The sequence below is a fragment of the Pseudophryne corroboree genome, chromosome 7 (genome assembly GCF_028390025.1).
Source record: "Pseudophryne corroboree isolate aPseCor3 chromosome 7, aPseCor3.hap2, whole genome shotgun sequence".
Lineage (NCBI taxonomy): Eukaryota > Metazoa > Chordata > Amphibia > Anura > Myobatrachidae > Pseudophryne > Pseudophryne corroboree.
In genome coordinates this window covers 317,785,296-317,804,480 of record NC_086450.1, presented here as the reverse complement: position 1 = coordinate 317,804,480, position 19,185 = coordinate 317,785,296, and the positions used below count along the sequence as shown (strand labels likewise).

The 19,185-nt window shown below is 45.6% G+C and overlaps 1 protein-coding gene across 6 annotated transcripts in view; it reads right to left on the bottom strand.

The window, feature by feature from the left end:
• CLEC16A (C-type lectin domain containing 16A) overlaps nt 1-19,185 on the bottom strand; it is a 954,241-nt gene that overhangs the window by 649,531 nt on the left and 285,525 nt on the right. For all 6 annotated transcript variants that reach the window (XM_063934295.1, XM_063934294.1, XM_063934290.1 and 3 more), the window contains exon 9: nt 10,046-10,159. In XM_063934295.1, the coding sequence (XP_063790365.1) occupies nt 10,046-10,159 (114 nt within the window). The remainder of the gene's footprint in view (nt 1-10,045; nt 10,160-19,185) is intronic.

Below are 19,185 nucleotides of genomic sequence, written 5' to 3'. Positions count from 1 at the left end.
AGAGACAACTTCCCGCACCCAGGCGTCTGAAGTGGTTTTTAACCAGGCCTGGGCGAACTTCAAAAGTCGGCCTCCCACCCTGGGGTCCCCCAGGGGGAGGCCCACCCCGTCATGCCGCAGGATTGTCCTGTTTGGAAGCAGGCTGATGGGCGGCCTAGGATTGCTTAGACTTGGGCTTGGTGGTTTTGGAAGTACGAGCCTGTCTCGGGTACGCCTGACCCTTTGCTTTACCTGGAGGTCGTAAGGAACAAAAAGTGGTACTCTTAGCCTTCGGAGCAGAAGGATTAGTACTTGGGAGAAATATAGTCTTAGCTGTTGCCAAGTCAGTCACAATCTTGTTCAGATCCTCTCCAAATAGTATGTCTCCCTTAAAAGGGACAACCTCCAAGGTGTTTTTGGAGTCCAGGTCCACTTTCCAGGACCTAAACCACAAAATCCGGCGAGCCAGGATAGACGTAGTAGACGCCTTGGCCGCCATTAAGCCTGCATCAGAAGCCGCCCACTGAATATAGTTAGAGGCTGTGGTAATATAAGACAGATATTGTCTGGCAATGTCAGAAAAATTTAGAGGTAGCTCATCCTCAACTGCCTGAACCCATGCTTCAATAACTTTTGCAGCCCAAGAGGCTGCTATAGTGGATCTATGCACAGCACCGGTAAGTGTGTAAATAGACTTCAGGCATCCCTCTACACACTAATCCGTCGGTTCCTTCAGTGAGGTGACAGTGGTGACAGGCAGAGTAGAAGATACCACTAGACGGGTGACATGCGAGTCCAGCGGCGGTGGAGTTTCCCACTTGTTACTTAACTCCGCAGGGATAGGGTAATGAGCTAGCATCTTTTAGGACAGGGAAAATTTCTTCCCTGGAGATGACCAGGATTCCTGACGTATGTCAATTAAAAGTTCAGAATGTGGTAAAACTACTTTAGCAACCTTCTGACGTTTACACTTATCAGGTTTCTTAGATGTAGCGTCTTGAGAATCAGCTTGATAGCCTCCACTAGGTCAGGAACATCAACTTGAGTTGTAGATTCCTCTTCAAAAGCAACTGTATCAGTGTCTGGCGGATCAATATAATCCCCATCCTCATCGGAATAATTATATATTAGTGGATTGTGAGGAAGAAATGGCCCGTTTAGATGACCCCTTGGTTCCAGCAGGGCGAGTGGTAGGTTTTTGTCTTACCGAAGACTGATTTAATTGTTGTAACTGGGTAGACGGAGCATCCGCCCAAGGCGGGTTAATTACAGGGACAATATGCAGCTGCAATGGCACAGGAGGCCCCACAGGGGGGCGTAAGCCGCGTTACAAGCGGCGTCAGCATATTTGAAAAAGCAGCCCAAGGAGGGTCTTGATTTGCCACAGGTGCTACAGACTGACTGGAAGGTGCAGGGCACGCAGTACCTGAACCCTCAGCTGAAACCTTTTCCTCAGTCAAAGCCGTGGCGCCAGCACTGCATGATGCAGGAGCGTCTGCGGATTTCCTGCTCTGTGTAGCAGACATTATTGGGAATGTAGCCTTCGGGTGCAACAGTACAATATAGACAGACAAACACAATACCTGCAAAAAAACCAAACCATGTGTTATGTGATAGCAAATGTAAAGCACAAAACAGGATTTAAGAGGTGCGAGGTGACTGAAACACAAAGTGAAAAATACAAAACAGTATATCCTGTGGAACACTATATTTTAAATGAGACCCTGATGAACTTAGCCCCCCAGGGTACAGAATATAGTGATAGCAATACGTGTGATACACAGAATAGAATCCACACGGCAGCTACAGTCACAGGTACAATGCTGAAATTAATACATATAAACAATAAGACTGCACTGGACTAGTAAATCTACATATAGATATGTACGAATACAGATATAACAATACACAGTAAACACTGGATGTATATCACAGAATACTTGTACTAAATATTCATATAGCAGTACACTTGTTCTTAATTAACACTATCTAAAATGACATGTAGAATACTTAAGTGTCTGTAAATACACAGCGCTGACAAGACAGGCGGTTTTACAGAGGAGACAGTGCCCAGCAGTCCCGGAGATCAACCCAGCTATGTAATGGTGCCAAAATCTCTTCAGAGAGAGAGAGAGAGAGAGAGAGAGATACAGCTCCAGGGTGGGAACACCAGCAGTAGATGGCACCCAGAGCTGGGGAAGGAGCTACAGGTCAGCACCTTATCCCCTCTGCTGGACTTCACCACCGGGTACTATGTAGCCTATATCATACGGATTTCAGTATATCCAACCTGTGCTCCCTGCCCTGGTGGATATAGTGGGGTCCCTGAATGGCCACAGTGGTGTCCACGCCAGCGGGGCGGTTCGTCTCCTGGGACCGCGTTTTACTGGCGGGTCCCACCTGGGGGACCCTCTTACCTCCTCCTTGTCGTGCAACCACGCGATCCAGGAGAGCAGCAGCGGTGGTGTGCCTAGAAACCGATGCGTCCGCGCTGCAAATACTCGGGAACCAGGCCGCGGGAGGTGATGGAGCCGCAGCACAGTATGTCAGAATGACATTAAAGTGCTGCGGCCCTTGAAGTCTTCTTAAAAAGCTCTTACAAACTGAGCTCCAGTGACTGGAGGTGGGGCTATAGAGGTGGCGGTGCAGTGCATCCTGGGAACAGTCAAAGCTTTAGCCTGTTGGTGCCTCGGATCAAGATCCAATTCTACACCCTGATGTTATTCCCTGTGGAATACCAGTGTACCCCGCTGCAGAAAATATTTTATAGTAACAGAGTACAGTGTCCGTTCAATACACAATGGAAGACCATGGCATAAGTAACACATTAGTATTACAACCACACACTGAGTAGCCCAGATAACAGAGACAAGAGTAGGGTAGCTCACTGAAGCTAGCAGAAATTGTGGGTGGAATCGATTTAGTACTCTGCGATCCCATAAAAATAGACGTTATGGTAAGAACTTACCGTTGATAACGTGATTTCTCTTATGTCCACAGGTATCCACAGGATAACATTGGGATATGGTTGAGCAACAGCGGAAATGGCACCAACACGGTCACAAGCTTTCTGGCCTCCCAGGATGCATCGGGGCTTCCCCATATAGTCCCGCCCACTGACTCAGTCAAATCAGTTCTTTCCACAGCGATTTAGGCAGGAGCATCAGGTAGAAACCTAGTTAGGCGATAAGAACACACATGCACACCCTTCCATACAAGAGGGAAGAGGTTTAGTGATTGTCAAGATCCTCAAATCAGGTGCGTCAGGGTGGGATCCCTGTGGATATAAGAGAAATCACCTTATCAATGGTAAGTTCTTACCATAACGTCTATTTCTCTGGCTGGTGTCACAGGATTATCCACAGGAGAACATTGGGGATTCCCAAAGCCAATTTTAGTGGTGGGGACGCTCCTGATTACACAGGAGGACTTTTCGCCCGAAGTCTGCGTCATGAGAGGCAAAAGTATCCAAGGCATAATGTCTAATGAATGTGTTTATGGAAGACCATGTGGCTGCCTTACAAATCTGTTCTGCTGAAGCACCCTGTTGTGCTGCCCATGAAGGACCTACCTTACGTGTAGAGTGAGCAGAGACATTAGCCGGAGTAGGGAGATCTGCATGAGAATAAGCTTCTGATATTACCATTCGGAGCCATCTTGCAAGCGTCTGTTTACTAGCAGGCCATCCTCTTCTATGAAATCCGTAGAGGATGAAGAGAGAATCTGTTTTCCTGATGGCACTAGTACGATCTACGTAGATTCTTAATGCTCGGACTACGTCCAGCGACGCTTCTCCCGCAGAAAGTCCCGATACCTGAAAAGCTGGGACTACAATCTCTTCGTTAAGGTGAAACTTTGAAACCACCTTTGGAAGATAACCAGATCTAGTTCTGAGAACTGCTCTGTCTGCAAAAAACTTAGGAAAGGAGACTTACACGATGACGCTCCTAAATCTGACACTCTTCTGGCTGACACCATTGCGAGTAGAAAAAGTACTTTAACCGTTAACCATTTAAGATCTGCTCTCTTAAGTGGTTCAAACGGAGGCCCCTGAAGGAATTTAAGAACTAGATTCAAATCCCAGGGAGCTGCAGGAGGAACAAATGGAGGTTGAATATGTACAACTCCCTGAAAGAAAGTACGTACATCCTGTAAATCAGCAATCTTTCGCTGAAACCATACAGTTAATACTGATACTTGTACTCTCAAGGAAGCTACCTTCAAACCTTTATCCAATCCTGCTTGAAGGAAATCCAAAATCCTGGATACTTTGAAAGATCTTGGATTCAAACTTTTTTCAGTACACCAATGAATATAGGATTGCCATATTTTATGATACACACGAGCTGAAGAAGGCTTTCTTGCTCTGAGCATAGTTTTGAAAATCCTCTAGCTTCTAAGATAGAGGTTTCAACAGCCACGCCGTCAAAGACAGACGATCAAGATGGCTGTGACAACAAGGACCCTGCATTAGCAGATCTGGACGTTCAGGGAGCAGTATCGGTGCTTCCAGAGACATTCTCAGTAGATCTGTGTACCAATGCCTTCTTGGCCAAGCTGGGGCTATTAGAATCATTGCTCCCCTTGCTTGCTTTATTTTTCTCACTACTCTGGGTAACAGAGATATTGGAGGGAACAGATACGCCAGTTGAATTTTCCATTCTACGGACAGTGCGTCTACAAGGACCGCTCCCGGATCCTTTGTTCTCGATCCGTACCTCGGAACTTTGTTGTTCAAATGAGACGCCATAAGATTTATCTCTGGTAGACCCCACCTGTTCACTATTGTCTGAAACACCTCTGGGTGTAATGTCCATTCGGTTTCCTGAATGGTGTGTCGACTGAAAAAATTTACTTCCCAGTTCAGTACACCTGGGACAAACACTGCCGACAATGCTGGGAGATGAAGTTCTGCCCATCTTAGAATGGGAGTTACTTCCTCCATCAATCTTTTGCTGTGAGTTCCTCCTTGATGTTTGAGGTACGCTACTTCTGTCGCATTGTCTGAGCGAATCTGGACCGGTCTTCCTTGCAGACTGTCCTTTGCCTGAACTAGAGCCATATAAAACGCCCTTATCTCCAACAGATTTATTGGCAGGCGACTTTCCCTTACGGTCCATTTTCCCTGGAACCAAAGGCTTCCGAGTACCGCCCCCCAGCCTTGCAGACTGGCATCTGTTGTCAGGAATTGCCATTCTTTTATCCAAAAGGGTCTCCCCTTGTTTAAATGGTCTGTCTGTAGCCACCACGCTAGAGACCTTTTTACGTTTACTGGAAACTTTATCATCTGCTTTTTTATCGTCTGATGATATCCGTTCCATTTGGTCAGAATAAGGTGCTGCAATGGTCTGGAGTGAAATTGCGCATATTCCACCATGTCGGAGGTTGATACCACCAGACCCAACAGTCGCATTGCTGCATGGACTGACATTGTCTGGGCGTGCAACGCTTCCTGAGCCATGACCTGCACCTTGACTATCTTTTTCTCTGGTAAGAGAACTTTCTGTAGGTCTGAATCCAATATGGCCCCCAAATGAACCATCCGCTGTGACGGATTCAGAGACGACTTTTCCCAATTTATGAGCCACCCGTGTCTCTGTAAACAAACTATTGTCTGTTGAAGATGGCTCAAAAATAACTTCTGCGATTGTGCTAGGATTAACAGGTCGTCGAGGTATGGGAATATTCTTATCCCCTGCTTGCGAAGAAAAGCTGCCATAACCACCATGATTTTGGTAAACACCCTGGGTGCTGTTGCTAGCCCGAAGGGCAAAGCTTGGAACTGAAAATGTTCCTGGAGGATGGCAAACCTGAGGTAACACTGATGAGACAGTGCTATAGGCACATGTAGGTAAGCATCCTGCACATCCAGAGATACCATGTAATCTCCCGGTTCCATAGCCAACATTATGGAGCGTAATGTCTCCATGTGGAACCTTGGGATCCAAATGTATTTGTTTAACATTTTCAGATTTAGAATTGATCGAAATGACCCATTTGGCTTCTGGATCAGAAATAGATTGGAGTAAAACCCCTGTCCCCTTTGTGATGGCGGTATTGGGACAATCACATCTGACTGCAGTAATTTTTGGACTGCTTCTTGCAGGGCATTGGCCTTCGACTCTATACGAGACGGGCTGGTGCAAAAAAATCGTTGAGGAGGTTGCCTCCTGAATGGGAACCCATACCCCTGAGATACTACATTCTGCACTCAAGCATCTGTTGTTGACTGTTGCCATATATGTGCAAAATGAAGGAGTCGGCCCCCAACCCTGGAATCCTCCAGGCGGAGGCCCGTCTCCTCAGGCTGATGGTTTCTGTTCAGGCTTGGAAGCTGGCTTTTTGGTAGCCCACTACTCCCTACCCCTGGTTTTGAACTGGGGTTGCTTAGACTCCTCTTTAGCCTTTGCTTTGCCATCGAAATGGCCGAAACGTTGAACCCCTAGACTTAGGGTTATAACTAGTCGGAAATCTGACCTTTTTCGACTCCGCTTCGAATTCTAGAATGTCTGACAATCGTTTCCCAAACAATATATTACCAATGAAAAGTAATGCTTCCAATTCCTTCTTGGATTCTGCATCTGCTTTCAAGTACGCAGCCAAACTGCTCTACGAGCGGCTACCGTCAAAGCTGATGCGCTCTAGAAGCGATTGTACCCATGTCAATTGCCGCTTCTTCCAAGTATTGGGCAGACTGCCTTAAACGGCTTAAATGATACTCTTGCTCCCTATTAGGAGAAGAGAGGTCATTCTCTAGTTCCTCTATCCATTCACCCATTGCCTTTGCTATCCAAGCCGAAGCCATAGCAGGTCTTACCACTGCTCCTGCGAGAGAAAATATATTTTTCAAGAAGCTATCTACCCTTCTGTCTGTAACATCATTTAGTGAGGTAGATGACAGTGGTAAAGCAGATTTATGCACAAGTCGCAGTACATGTGCATCTACTTTTGGAGGAACTTCTCTTTTCGAACAATCCGCAGCTGGAAATGGATAAGAATTCCATCTTTTCGGAATCTTATACTTTTTACTGGGCATTGGCCAAGATTCTTCCATCATTTCCGTCAGCTCATCTGAAGCTGGGAATTCAGCTTTAACTGCTTTTGCTCATTTAAACACAGGTGCTTTAGACTTTGACACTGTCTTGGCTGGCTATTCCAAAGAGAGAACAGCCTTCACAGCGTCAATAAGTTCAGCTACATCCTCTGAACTAACTCTGCGACTGATCATCATGCAGGGTATTTGAATATACTGTATCATCATCTGTTGTATCATCTTGTGTAGTCTGCCACATAGACGCCATGGTCTTAGTCTTACCTGTCCCTTGGTTACTTGTAGAGGCTACTGGAACCAAGCCGTAGGAAGGGAGCTGCATGCATGGGTTAATAGTGTAACCTAACCCTTGAGGTGGTGCTACCGGAGTTAACCTGTCCGCTATTGAAGATAAAGTCTTTGCGAACATATTCCATGGTGGCTCTGTTGGTGGTTGAACCAACTCCTGTTTTTTACTTTGCTGAAAAGCAAAACAGTTCACACACAACCCCTCATAAGTGACCAATTGGTTCATACCAATTAACCCTGTCTTACAAGATAAGCATGTTAGGGATGTAGGAGTGCCTGATAAATTCTCCTCGTCACTTTTGTCGCTCACAGACATGGTAATAATCTGTTAATGACTACACAATTTGTGACTGAAAATCACCTATATATGGATATACAGACGTGAGACCAATCTGACCACAGCCGTGCACCTGAATTGAGGGTCAGAACGGGACTGACAACATAGAAAATTCAGCACACATACTAGCAGTCAGTCACATGTTAAGGCATTAAACATTGTCATATGAGAATACAACCCCCATAACAACTTACAAGTAAGTAGGAAAATTGTACTTCTGTTTTTAACTGTTTTTTTCAAACATCACATGCAGAAACAACAGTAATTATACAGATCTCATATGCAATATGTACTAAAAATTAACAATTCAAACTAACAAGTAGAGAGAATTTTTTAGTACTGTATACCCTTCCTCCATAGAGCGGGATACAGGGAGACTCACGACACTTCCATATCCAAGCAAATGCGCTTGTAAGACGCTGAGTGGATTCAGACGCTACTGATGTACACTACTGCTCCGGATAACTGATAACGGACACAGTCGCTCAATGACGGACACGGACGCTCAGCGACTTCCACGTGTATGCAGACACTAAGGCCTGCGACTCGTCAAGGCGGGATCTCTAGTGTACACAACCGCAGCGTCTAAGCTGCGACAGAGTACCCTCGTGGTAGTGTCTGAGACGGAAGTGAGGTCATTCAGTTCATGGACGGGAGACGCGCGGAAACTGGTCATGAACTCGGAGGAGGGGCGGCCAGGAGAGCGTCTGAATCCCCCTACTGACTTGAACCCTAAGGATCGCGGCCTCTACCTAGTCCTGGCGCCTATGATCCCTAGAGCGTAGCGCTGTCGCACTCGAGATGTTCGGCGCATCAACACACTGTTTGTAGTCTCCACCAATACAGTGTAGCTGTGTCCGGACCCCTCTAGTAAGAGGAAATCCATAGACTTACCTTCTCCCCATGCTCCGGCCACAGCCTGGTTACGTCTGCTGGACCTGCTAGAACATCCGACACAGACGACCGTCGAGACAGTACTGTACCGCGAAGGTAAGCGTTGTTGCAACCCGGTGGGGAGTTGTTGGAGCGACTCTTTCCAGTATGCGTTTAAGACTCTGTTAAGAAAGGTCGCTCAAAACATAGTAAGTCTATAAAAATAACATAATAAAAGTTTCAGGCTGCTTTATTCACAGCAGTCCTGTGACCATGGCCCGGCTTCCTGTCGCACCAAGCAAAAAACTGATTTGACTGAGTCAGTGGGCGGGACTATATGGGGAAGCCCCGATGCATCCTGGGAGGCCAGAAAGCTCGTGACCGTGTTGGTGCTATTTCCGCTGTCGCTCAGCCATATCCCAATGTTATCCTGTGGATAATCCTGTGGACCCAGCCAGAGAAAACGTGGGTGAGCAGATAGGTCAGAGTAACTGAAGAGAGCAGAGAACTGGTGACAAGGAAAAACGGAGGAGGGTCCTGTTTACACAAGCTTGCATACTAAAAGGAAAGGATGAACAGCTGGAAAGTAAACTTGGAAAGATGCACTGAGGAGGGTTGGAGGGGATCAGTCCTGCACAAGACGTTCTAAAACATTAATAAATGTATTTATTCAAATTAAAATTTATATAATTCTTGCTGCAAGAGGGTGTGGTATATTTTATCAACATGAGACTGTTGACATAGTCCGAATGTTAAAATGTTTTGCATGTGGACACTGACCATGATGAAATGTCAACATGATAAGAATGTAAGCAAATGTCCTTGGTGGTCTAGTGGTGAATTATCTGGCATGGCAGGTACAGCTGCTCCAATGGTGTCTTCTGGGTTCAGAGGTAACGTACTCATGACTTCCTGTGGATTCACCGCAACTAGCGGTATGAGGATTATTAATCCTAACCATCCCCCTAGTGCCTAACCTTCATCTCCCCTTCTGTAATTTAACCCTTCCCCTAGTGCCGAACCCTAATCCTCCGCTGCCAGTTTGTGCAGAATGTTAATGCCCACAGCATACAGATGTGTCCACGTACACCTAGTCTCAATACGCCATATGCGGAGTGAGACCCAGTGCAAAATCTTTTTAGCATGAATGTGCGTTACTTGGTATATGAAGCACAATGGGTGAACAAAAGCCATGGCATTATCAAATTGTGTGACATTGCAAATGAATCAGTGCAGTCGCATGAAGCATTTTTTTGCATTTTACTGCGATTGACACTCGCATGAAAAGAGACGCTCGGTGTATTAGGACACATCTGTAATGGTCACATTTTGGTGTGGACATGTCAACATTATGACTACATACCCTACAAGTTAACAGGAAAATTATTGAAGCTATTCAGGTGAATGACGCACACATATGAATACAACATGCATCCTATATTAGTCATAGAGCTGCTGTTCATCAAAGATTAAATCATTTTCACAGTTGATTGAAGAAATACTGAGGGTTTACTTACGGTACTCCGCTGAACATGGTGCTCTGGTTTAGAGGAAAACATGGAGAGGTCGCCATTTAAAATGACGTCAGCCAAAGAGTTCACCAAAGGTGCGTAGTGTATTGTTAAAAAGACCTAGATGGAAACAAAAATATATTTTATTAGGAAGATAGACTGCGCGTATTACAAGTTTGAAGCTCTTCCAAGTTCCAGAGAAAAGCAGAGAAAGTACACTCTAAAGTTGGGTACACACCTGGCTGATGGGTCGGCCGATCCACCAATCGAATGACTAGTAAGTGCATATACACTTACGTATCATCCGCTCAATGTGTCGTGCTTGATGTCACAACTGGGTGGGCATTTCAATGTGTCCGCCCAGTTGAGCGGTTAGTCACCGGCGGTCCCTGCCGCCAATGCGTACACAGCCAGATGCAGATAGAGTAGCCATTGACTGCAGGGCTGACGCAATGTCTCTGAACAAGGCTGTTCACAGACATATCGGGGGTACACACCCACCGACGTGCACGCGTTATATATCGGCGTTCGATTGAACATTATATAAAGTATATTTTTCTTTTGGCATTAATATTTCAAATTCAGATATGTAGACATTTTTTATTTAGAACATCATGAGATTTTTTTTTTTTTTAATATCAGTTAATGTAGAAGCTTCCTAATGAAGTGATCAATGCATTTTTAATAATATGGTGAATCATATTATTCAAGTGGGTGTTCTCATAGATCAGCAGAATGCTGGCAAGTTCTGAAAATGGCAGCACTGATTAAGCGATACTGACCGTACTTCAGGGAATACAAGCTATTGTGAAGTGGCAGCACCCGATCAACTACATCACATTCAGTAGGACAATCAAAAGCTGCTGATTATCCTAAGGAAAAACAATCAACCCTGCTGCTTAATAAGTGTGTTACACCTTTTTGTTATGAATGTGTGACAATGTGACAAGCAACAGTCTCCCCACTACTATTTACAATAAACCCTACCCCTTCCTGGTCTTTCATCATTTGCATTAAATTATCTCGACAACACCCTGTGCACTTCCTCCCGTGTGCTGTGATAATGGCTGCTGCTTCTCCTCCAAGTCAGTGATAGGATGGAAAGAAGGTGCTGCAATATCACAGCGTTGCGCCACGCTCCCACTATGTTAATAACACACAGTCGAAGTAGCATTACAACACAAGGCAGACAACATCACAGGTAGCACAGGTGTCCATAAGTCCTGTATATACAAAATATACAGCCACACACAAAAAAAAATATATAATCCCTGTTAAATTTATCAACCCATCTTTTTACTGTATTTCTTTTTTTGTTGTATTTGTGGCTTTGTAAAATTAGCTCTGTGTTATGTTAGTTTGTGGCTGTGGGTCTGTGAACCGAGGATCAAGAGTCTGTTTATTGGATAAAGCAAAAAAGTATTGATTTATACAAATTGTAAAATGGTAAAAATAGAAAGAAAAATACATCACAAAAAGGTTATGTTTTGTTGGCAAAACTACATCTACAGTGATCGCACTGAGCAAAATAAATTGTGGGTCTCAGGGACCCCTCAGTTCAAGAGATTTGGGTCCTACTCCACTATTTCTGGGTCCCATTACATATTATGGGGGGTGAGGGGCAGGCAGTACTGGGGGTACGGAGTGGGCAAGTTTATATAGAAGTTTGGGAGCAGTGATGGGGGTAGGGAGGAGGGTAAGGGTGGATAGCAGTTGGGATGTTGGATGGTGTTATGGGCACCGTGGGGGTGTGTGTGTATATATATATATATATATATATATATATATATATATATGTTGGGCACTGTGTGGGCATGAAGGGTGTATAATGAGCACTGTGTGGGTATGGAGGGTGTTATGGGCACTGTGGGGGTGTAGCATCTGGGTATGGAGGGTATTATAGGCACTCTGGAGTGTGTAAGCTGGGCACTTTGGGCGGGGCGGGTGGGGGGTGTACATATGCTGTGCACGGTGTGCAAGGGTGTGAAGGGTGTTATGGGCACTGTGTTGGCATGAAGGGTGTATAAGGAGTACTATGTGGGTATGGAGGGTGTTATGGGCACTGCGGTGTGTATGCTGGGCACTGTGGGGGTGTAGTTATGCTGGGCACCTTGTGAGTATGTACTGGGTGAGGGGGGCTTGCTGCTCACAAGTGACACTTCTACCCATCATGTAACAAACACAACTGAGCACAGTCTCCCTGCTCCTCATGGGTCTGCCGTACCTCTGCCACCGCAATGTTTCCAGCTGCCAGTAAGTTCTGTAAGTTGAAGGCAAAGATCCTAACCCACTGCAGCATCTCTGCCATCTCCCCAGCAAGCACCTGAAGGAATCAAATCAAGTCCTACTGTGCAGTCTCAACTCTTTGGAGCGGCATGCTGGTGGGTAGAGAGATGTCTCAGACGGGCTTGAATTGGGAGATGCTGTCGAGCGATTGGAAGAGGAGACGCTGCCAGCAGCAATTGGATGAACAGATAGGCAATGAGGAACCGTATTGGATGAGGTGCACAAGGCAGTGAAGGACAGCGCGTCCTGCAAGACCTGCTCATTGTTAAAAACAGAGTCCCTCACAGCCTGTAGCGTGTAAAAATGCACTATAGCGCGTATTTTGCAATCACTGTATCTGTAGTAAAAATGGATAAGATCACTTTTGTTTTTGTGGATATTATCACAAATACAGTAGGTTTGTTTTTGGGGGGTTTTCAGTATCACCAAGTGATCTCAGCTTTTCCAAGAGATAAAGTGGAGACAGATTAAGTGGGGTATTCAATTATCCGCAAATTCGCGGCAATTTTGCGCCCGAAATTTTTCGCACCAATCGGCCGAAAATTGCTGCGAAAATGCTCCGTTTTTCATCCTATTCAATTCCGACCGGGTTTCACATGAAAATTCTTGCAGTGAAAAGTGCAGGTGAAAATGGGGAAATCAGCCTGTACCCCAAAAAATGCTAAACTAACATAGGAAAACAGAAGAGAAGTGTGTTAGAGATCACATTAGAGCGTTTTTGGGGACTTAAATTGTGTGAAATGGCTGTTATATGCATTTTTTTAAAAATGCAAAAAAATGATAGAAAGCTATTTTTTTTAGCAAAATAAATGCTCTCATTAAATTTGGGGTACATGAAAATGGGTATAAGTATATATTTGGGTCATTTTAGGGTACTTTAAAAAAAAATGGAAACAGACTGATTACTCCCATCTGCAAGCCTAAAAAACACCTGTCCCACTCATAAAGCACCCCAATATACCTGTCCCATACCTTGAACCCCAATTTCCATGACTTTTTACTTTTTCACCCCAAAAATGACATGTCATTATTGGCCAATTAAAAATAATTAAAAACTTCAACGTGCCTAATTAGTCATTAAGGGGGGTGTCCCAGGAGTTCTGTACCATATCCAAACATTTTTACCTTAAAATAGTGACTTTTCCCAACTTTTCACCTGCTTCAGAGAAGGTGAAGTGAAATTAGTGAAAAAATGATCACCGAAAAATTTTCCAGGATAATTGAATAGCCTGTAATTGCGTTTCACGTGAAAAGTCCGTTATTTCACCCGAAAACCGGACTTTTCACGTGAAAAGTCCGTTATCACTGCTAATTGAATATACCCCTAAGAGTGATAAATGACCAGCCAATCAGCTTGTCATTTTTCAAACACAGCCTGACATGGCAGTTAGGAAGCTGATTGGTTGGTACTTTATCACTCTTTGGGGGTCATTCCGACCTGATCGCTCGCTGCAGTTTCTCGCAGCGCAGCGATCAGGTCGGAACTGCGCATGCCAGCCGTCGTTGCCTTGTGATTGCCTCTGAGGCAGGGGTGGTCGCTGGGCAGGAGGGGGCTGGACGGCGGCGCGGTCTGGCCAATGCAGGCGTGGCTGGACCATTGGGGGGGATCGCGGCGGCTGCGTGAGGCCACTCGCAGCTGCTGCGGGACGAAGAGCGACGAGTAGCCCCCGGCCAGCACGATAAAGCTGCGTTGGTCGGGAGCTACTCTTGAAGCGCAAAGGCATCGCCGCTGTGCGATGCCTTTGCACTTCTGTGTGTGTGTGGGGGGGGGGGGGGGCGGCACTGAAATGCTGGGCGTCCCCCCGCATGTCAGTGTGAATGATCGTAGCTGTGCTAAATTTACCACAGCTACGATCAACTCGAAATGACCCCCATTATCCGTATCCACTTTATCTCTTGTTAAAGCTTAATACATTTGGGCCGTTATGACAAGTTAAGAGTCCATTTTATTTTAGCATGGCCACAAATATCAGCAATTTGGGCAAAACTGTCTGACACAAGAATCTAACTAAAATCTATGGGATTATAGGAATGGGATGACCAGATGACTTCCAGTTACGGAGTTCATGCTGTCCAAGGCATACATGGCCTGTGCTAACTTTGACCCTCATGAAAAGAAAACAAAAATAAATTTAGCTGGAAGATGAACGTAATACAAAGGAAATTAGGAAAAAAGAAAAAAGGAAAGTCAAGCGTCATGTCAAGTTCTCCAACACATTTGGACTGCTTGTCTGATTTTCCCGAGCTACAGTCTAGACTCTGCATCTCTAATAATAGGATTTTAATTACCTACTGGTAAATCCTTTTCTCGTAGTCCGTAGAGGATACTGGGGTCCATTTAGTACCATGGGTATAGATGAGTCCACTGGGAGCCATGGGCACTTTAAGAATTTGATTGTGTGGGCTGGCTCCGCCATCTATGGCCCTCCTACCAGACTCAGTCTACGAAACTGTGCCTGAGGAGCTGAACATACTTTGAGAGAAGGATAAAAAGGATAGTGGTAAGAGTCCAAACCAGCACACACAAACAAGAGGAAAGAGATGCTAACCAAACTTGAAATATGAACAGGAACAGCTGATCAAACCAGAACACTTAACCAAGTAACAGTGCAGGAAGAACGAAGCACTGGACGGGTGCCCAGTATCCTCTATGGACTAAGAGAAAAGGATTTACCGGTAGGTAATTAAAATCCTATTTTCTCTTACATCCTAGAAAATACTGGGGATCCATTTAGTACCATGGGGAAGTACCAAAGCTCCCAAACCGGGTCGGAGAGTGCGGAGGTTCCTGCAGAACTGACTGACCAAACTGAAGGTCCTCAGAGGCCAAAGTATCAAGCTTGCAGAACTTTGCAAACGTGTTCGGACCTGACCAAGTAGTTGCTCGGCAGAGCTGTAAGGCCGAGACACCCAGAGCAGCCACCAAAGAAGAACCCACCGACCTAATTGAGGGGGCCTGTACAGATTTTGGAACCAGCAATCCTGCCGTGGAATAAGCATACTGGATAGTAAGACTGATCCAGCGCGCAATTGACTGCTTTGAAGCAGGACATCAAATCTTATTGGGATCGTAAAGAACAAACGGCGAGTCCAATTTCTTCCCATACAGCTTCAAAGCCCTCACAACATCCAAAGACTTTGAAGTAACAGAGATGTCAGTAACAACCGGAACTACAATGGGTTGGTTGATGTGAAACGCAGACACCACATTAGGAAGAAATTGCTGACGAGTCCTGAGTTCAGCTCTGTCCTCATGAAAAATTCAATAGGGCATCTTGTGAGACAACGCCCCCAGCTCCAACGCACGTCTTACTGAAGGCATGGCCAGCAGTGTGACTGTCTTCCACGTAAGATATTTTACATCTACCTCCTGTAAAAGATCAAACCAGTCCCATTGGAGGAACTGCAGCACCCAATTGAGATCCCAAGATGCTGTGGGAGATCAAAGGGATAGACCCATGGAGTAGTCAGCTTATCCACCGCCATTGCCTATGGGTCTCTCGACCTGAAACAATACCGATTGAGCTTCTTGTTGAGACGAGAGGCCATCATGTCGATTTGTGGATATCCCCATTGACTTGTCAAGCACCTGAACAGCTCCGGGTGAAGGCCCCACTCCCCCGGGTGCAGGTCGTGTCTGCTGAGGAAGTCTGCTTCCCAGTTGTCTCTTACTGTTGTCTGTTACTCCCGGAATGAAGACCGCCGACAACGCCACAGCGTGTTTTTCTGCCCAGAGGAGAATTCTTTTTTTTTTTTTTAATAGAGTAATTTTTATTCCACATCATAATAAAGATACAGACATTTCAGTTTACACTGGGAAACATATTTGGAGTATCACTAAATTCTGAGTCAATCTCTGTTTACATTCAATTATTTTCCATTATAACGGTATACTTGTATGACTGACATTCCCCGCGTTGTTATTCCCGTGCGGTCATCCCGCATTATGCATAATATTGGATGTCTGTATACAGGTCTTGATTCACATACTTAACATTTTAGATATTTTCTCCCCACACTTTTTAGTGTGATTTCTCATCTAATGGGCCATACATAGCCCACAACCCCACTACCCCCAAACTAAACCCTCTATAACAAACTCAAGCCTAATCAAGCTAAGATATACATGGTGTGGTGTGGCAGTTGAATAGTTAACCAGCTACATTAAAGGGGAGACTCAGGGAGACAAAAAGCGCGGCCCGACGCCCTGGGGCCCAAACAACCCCTCCGCAGCGAGAGCCAATGCCTTCTAACTTTGAAGGGCAAGAGAGGAGTATGTGGAGGTGATCCAAGGAGACCATATCTTCTCGTATCTGGTGAGAGCATTATATTTCATATATACATAGCGTTCTTTTAATAGGGTATCGTTTACCAAATTTGTGAAAGCAAGTATCGTGGGGGGACGCGTGGCCATCCATGTCCGCGCGATGCACACTTTTGCAAGCGCGCACACACTACGGGCATACATGCCTTCCCATCGGGACCCAGAGTCAGAGTCGCCCACCCCCAAAATGCAAAATCTCGGAGTCAGTAATCCTCTCGATATTCCCGTATGTTCCAGAATCGACCCGACCCCAGCCCAGAACACCTGCAGCATTGGGCATTCCCAGAGGAGAATTCTTAATACATCTGACATTGCTGCTCTGCTTTTCGTTCCGTCCTGTCGGTCTATGTACGTCACATTGTCCGATTGAACCTGAATGGCCCGATCTTGAAAAAGATATGAGGCTTGCAGAAGGGCGTTGTATATGGCCCTGAGTTCCAGAATGTTGACTGGAAGGACGAATTCCTGACTTGACCATCTTCCTTGAAACTACACCCCCTGGGTGACTGCTCCCCAACCTCCGAGACTTGCGTCTGTGGTTAGCAGAATCCAATTCTGAATCCCGAACCGTCGGCCCTCGATTAGGTGAGAAGTCTGGAGCAACCACAGAAGGGATATCCTGGCCTCTGGTGACAGACGGATCTTCTGGTGCATGTGAAGATGTGATCCGGACCATTTGTCCAACAGTTCGAGCTGGAAGGGTCTTGAATGAAACCTGCCGTGCTGAAGAGCCTTGTAAGAGGCCACCATTTTCCCCAGAAAGTGAATGCACAGATGCACAGATATCCGGGTTGGCTTCAGGACATCCAGAACCATCGACTGGATCATCAATGCCTTTTCCAAGCAGAAGAAAAACTTCCTGCGACTCTGTGTCCAGTATCATTCCCAGAAATGGGAGCCTCCGAGTTGGCTCTAAGTGAGATTTCAGAAGATTTAGAATCCACCCTTGATCCAGGAGTACTGTAATTTGGTTATGAGACCACTGCTGTCCAACAACCTTTCCATGGACGGTGCCTTTATCAGAAGATTGTCCAGGTACGAAATTATGTTCACTCCCTTCCTTTGAAGGAGAAACATCATCACTGCCATCACCTTGGTGAACACCCTCAGTGCCGTGGCAGGGCCTGGAACTGGTAGTGACAGTCCTGCAGTGCAAACCGTAGATAAGCCTGGTGAGGCAGCCAGATCGGAATGTGAAGGTACGAATCCTTGATATCAAGAGACACTAGGAATTCCCCCTCCTCCAGACCTGAGATCACCGCTCTCAGAGACTCCATCTTGAATTTGAACACTCATAAGTATGGATTCAATGATTTCAGTTTTTAAAAAAATTGGCCTTACCGGACCATCTGGTTTCGGTACTAAAAGCAAGCTGGAATAATATCCCTTGTTTTGGAGATGAGGTGGAACTGGAAGTATGACATGAGTTTGTACCAGTTTTTGAATGGCATCCTGTAAGGATATACTTGCCTCTTGCGAAACTGGTAAGCCTGACTTGAAGAATCTGTGAGGTGGGAGCTCCTGAAACTCCAGTCTGTAGAATTGGGAGATAAGATCTATGACCCAGGGATCCTGGCATGATGTTATCCAAATGTGACTGAAAAACTTTAGTCGGGCTCCCTTCCAGGCATCGTAGACCACAGTCATGTTGTAGGCTTTGAGGAAGCAGAGCTAGAGCTCTGTTCCTGAGAACTGGCAGCTACTGGTTTGCGTGGTTCAACTCTAGCGCGTCTGGTGGCTGTAGAAGAAACTCTGGTTTTGCTCTTAAATTTAGCAGTCCGAAAGGATTGTAGATTAGGTCCTGAGTAGGCCTTCCTGGCTGAGGGAGCTGCAGAAGGAAGATATGTGGACTTACTCGCAGTAGCTTTGGAGATCCATTTATCTAGTTCATCTTCAAATAAGGCCTCTCCTGTGAAGGGTAGGCCTTTCACGCCTTTCCTGGAGTCCACATCCGCAGTTCACTGGCGTAGCCATAAGCCTCTGCGTGCTGACACTGCCATAGCCATGGTGCATGCATTAAGCAAACCTACTTCTTTTATGGCTTCCACCATAAAGTTTGCAGAGTCCTGTATATGTTGCAGGAGTAAAATAATCTCCCCCCTAGATAAGGAATCCAACCCTTCAATTAGGTTACCTGACCATTTAGCAATGGCTTTAGTAATCCACGCACATGCTATAGTGGGTCTCTGGGCCACCCCAGCAGTCGTATACAAGGAACTGAGTGTGGTGTCAATTTTACGATAAGCTGTGTCTTTCAGGTAGGCTGCACCAGGGACAGGCAACACTATTTTCCGTGACAGCCTGGATACTGATGCATCCACTATCGGTGAATTTTTTTATTTTTTCCTATTCTCAGGAGGAAAAGGAAAGGATGAGAGTAACCTTTTAGGTATCTGACATTTCCTATCAGGATTAACCCACGGTTCTTCAAACAGGGCATTCAGTTCCTTTGATACAGGAAACGTGACTGAGGACTTCTTTTTTTACATTAAAATAATATCCCTTTTCCACTTGCTAGCACGGGTCGCAGCAGGGA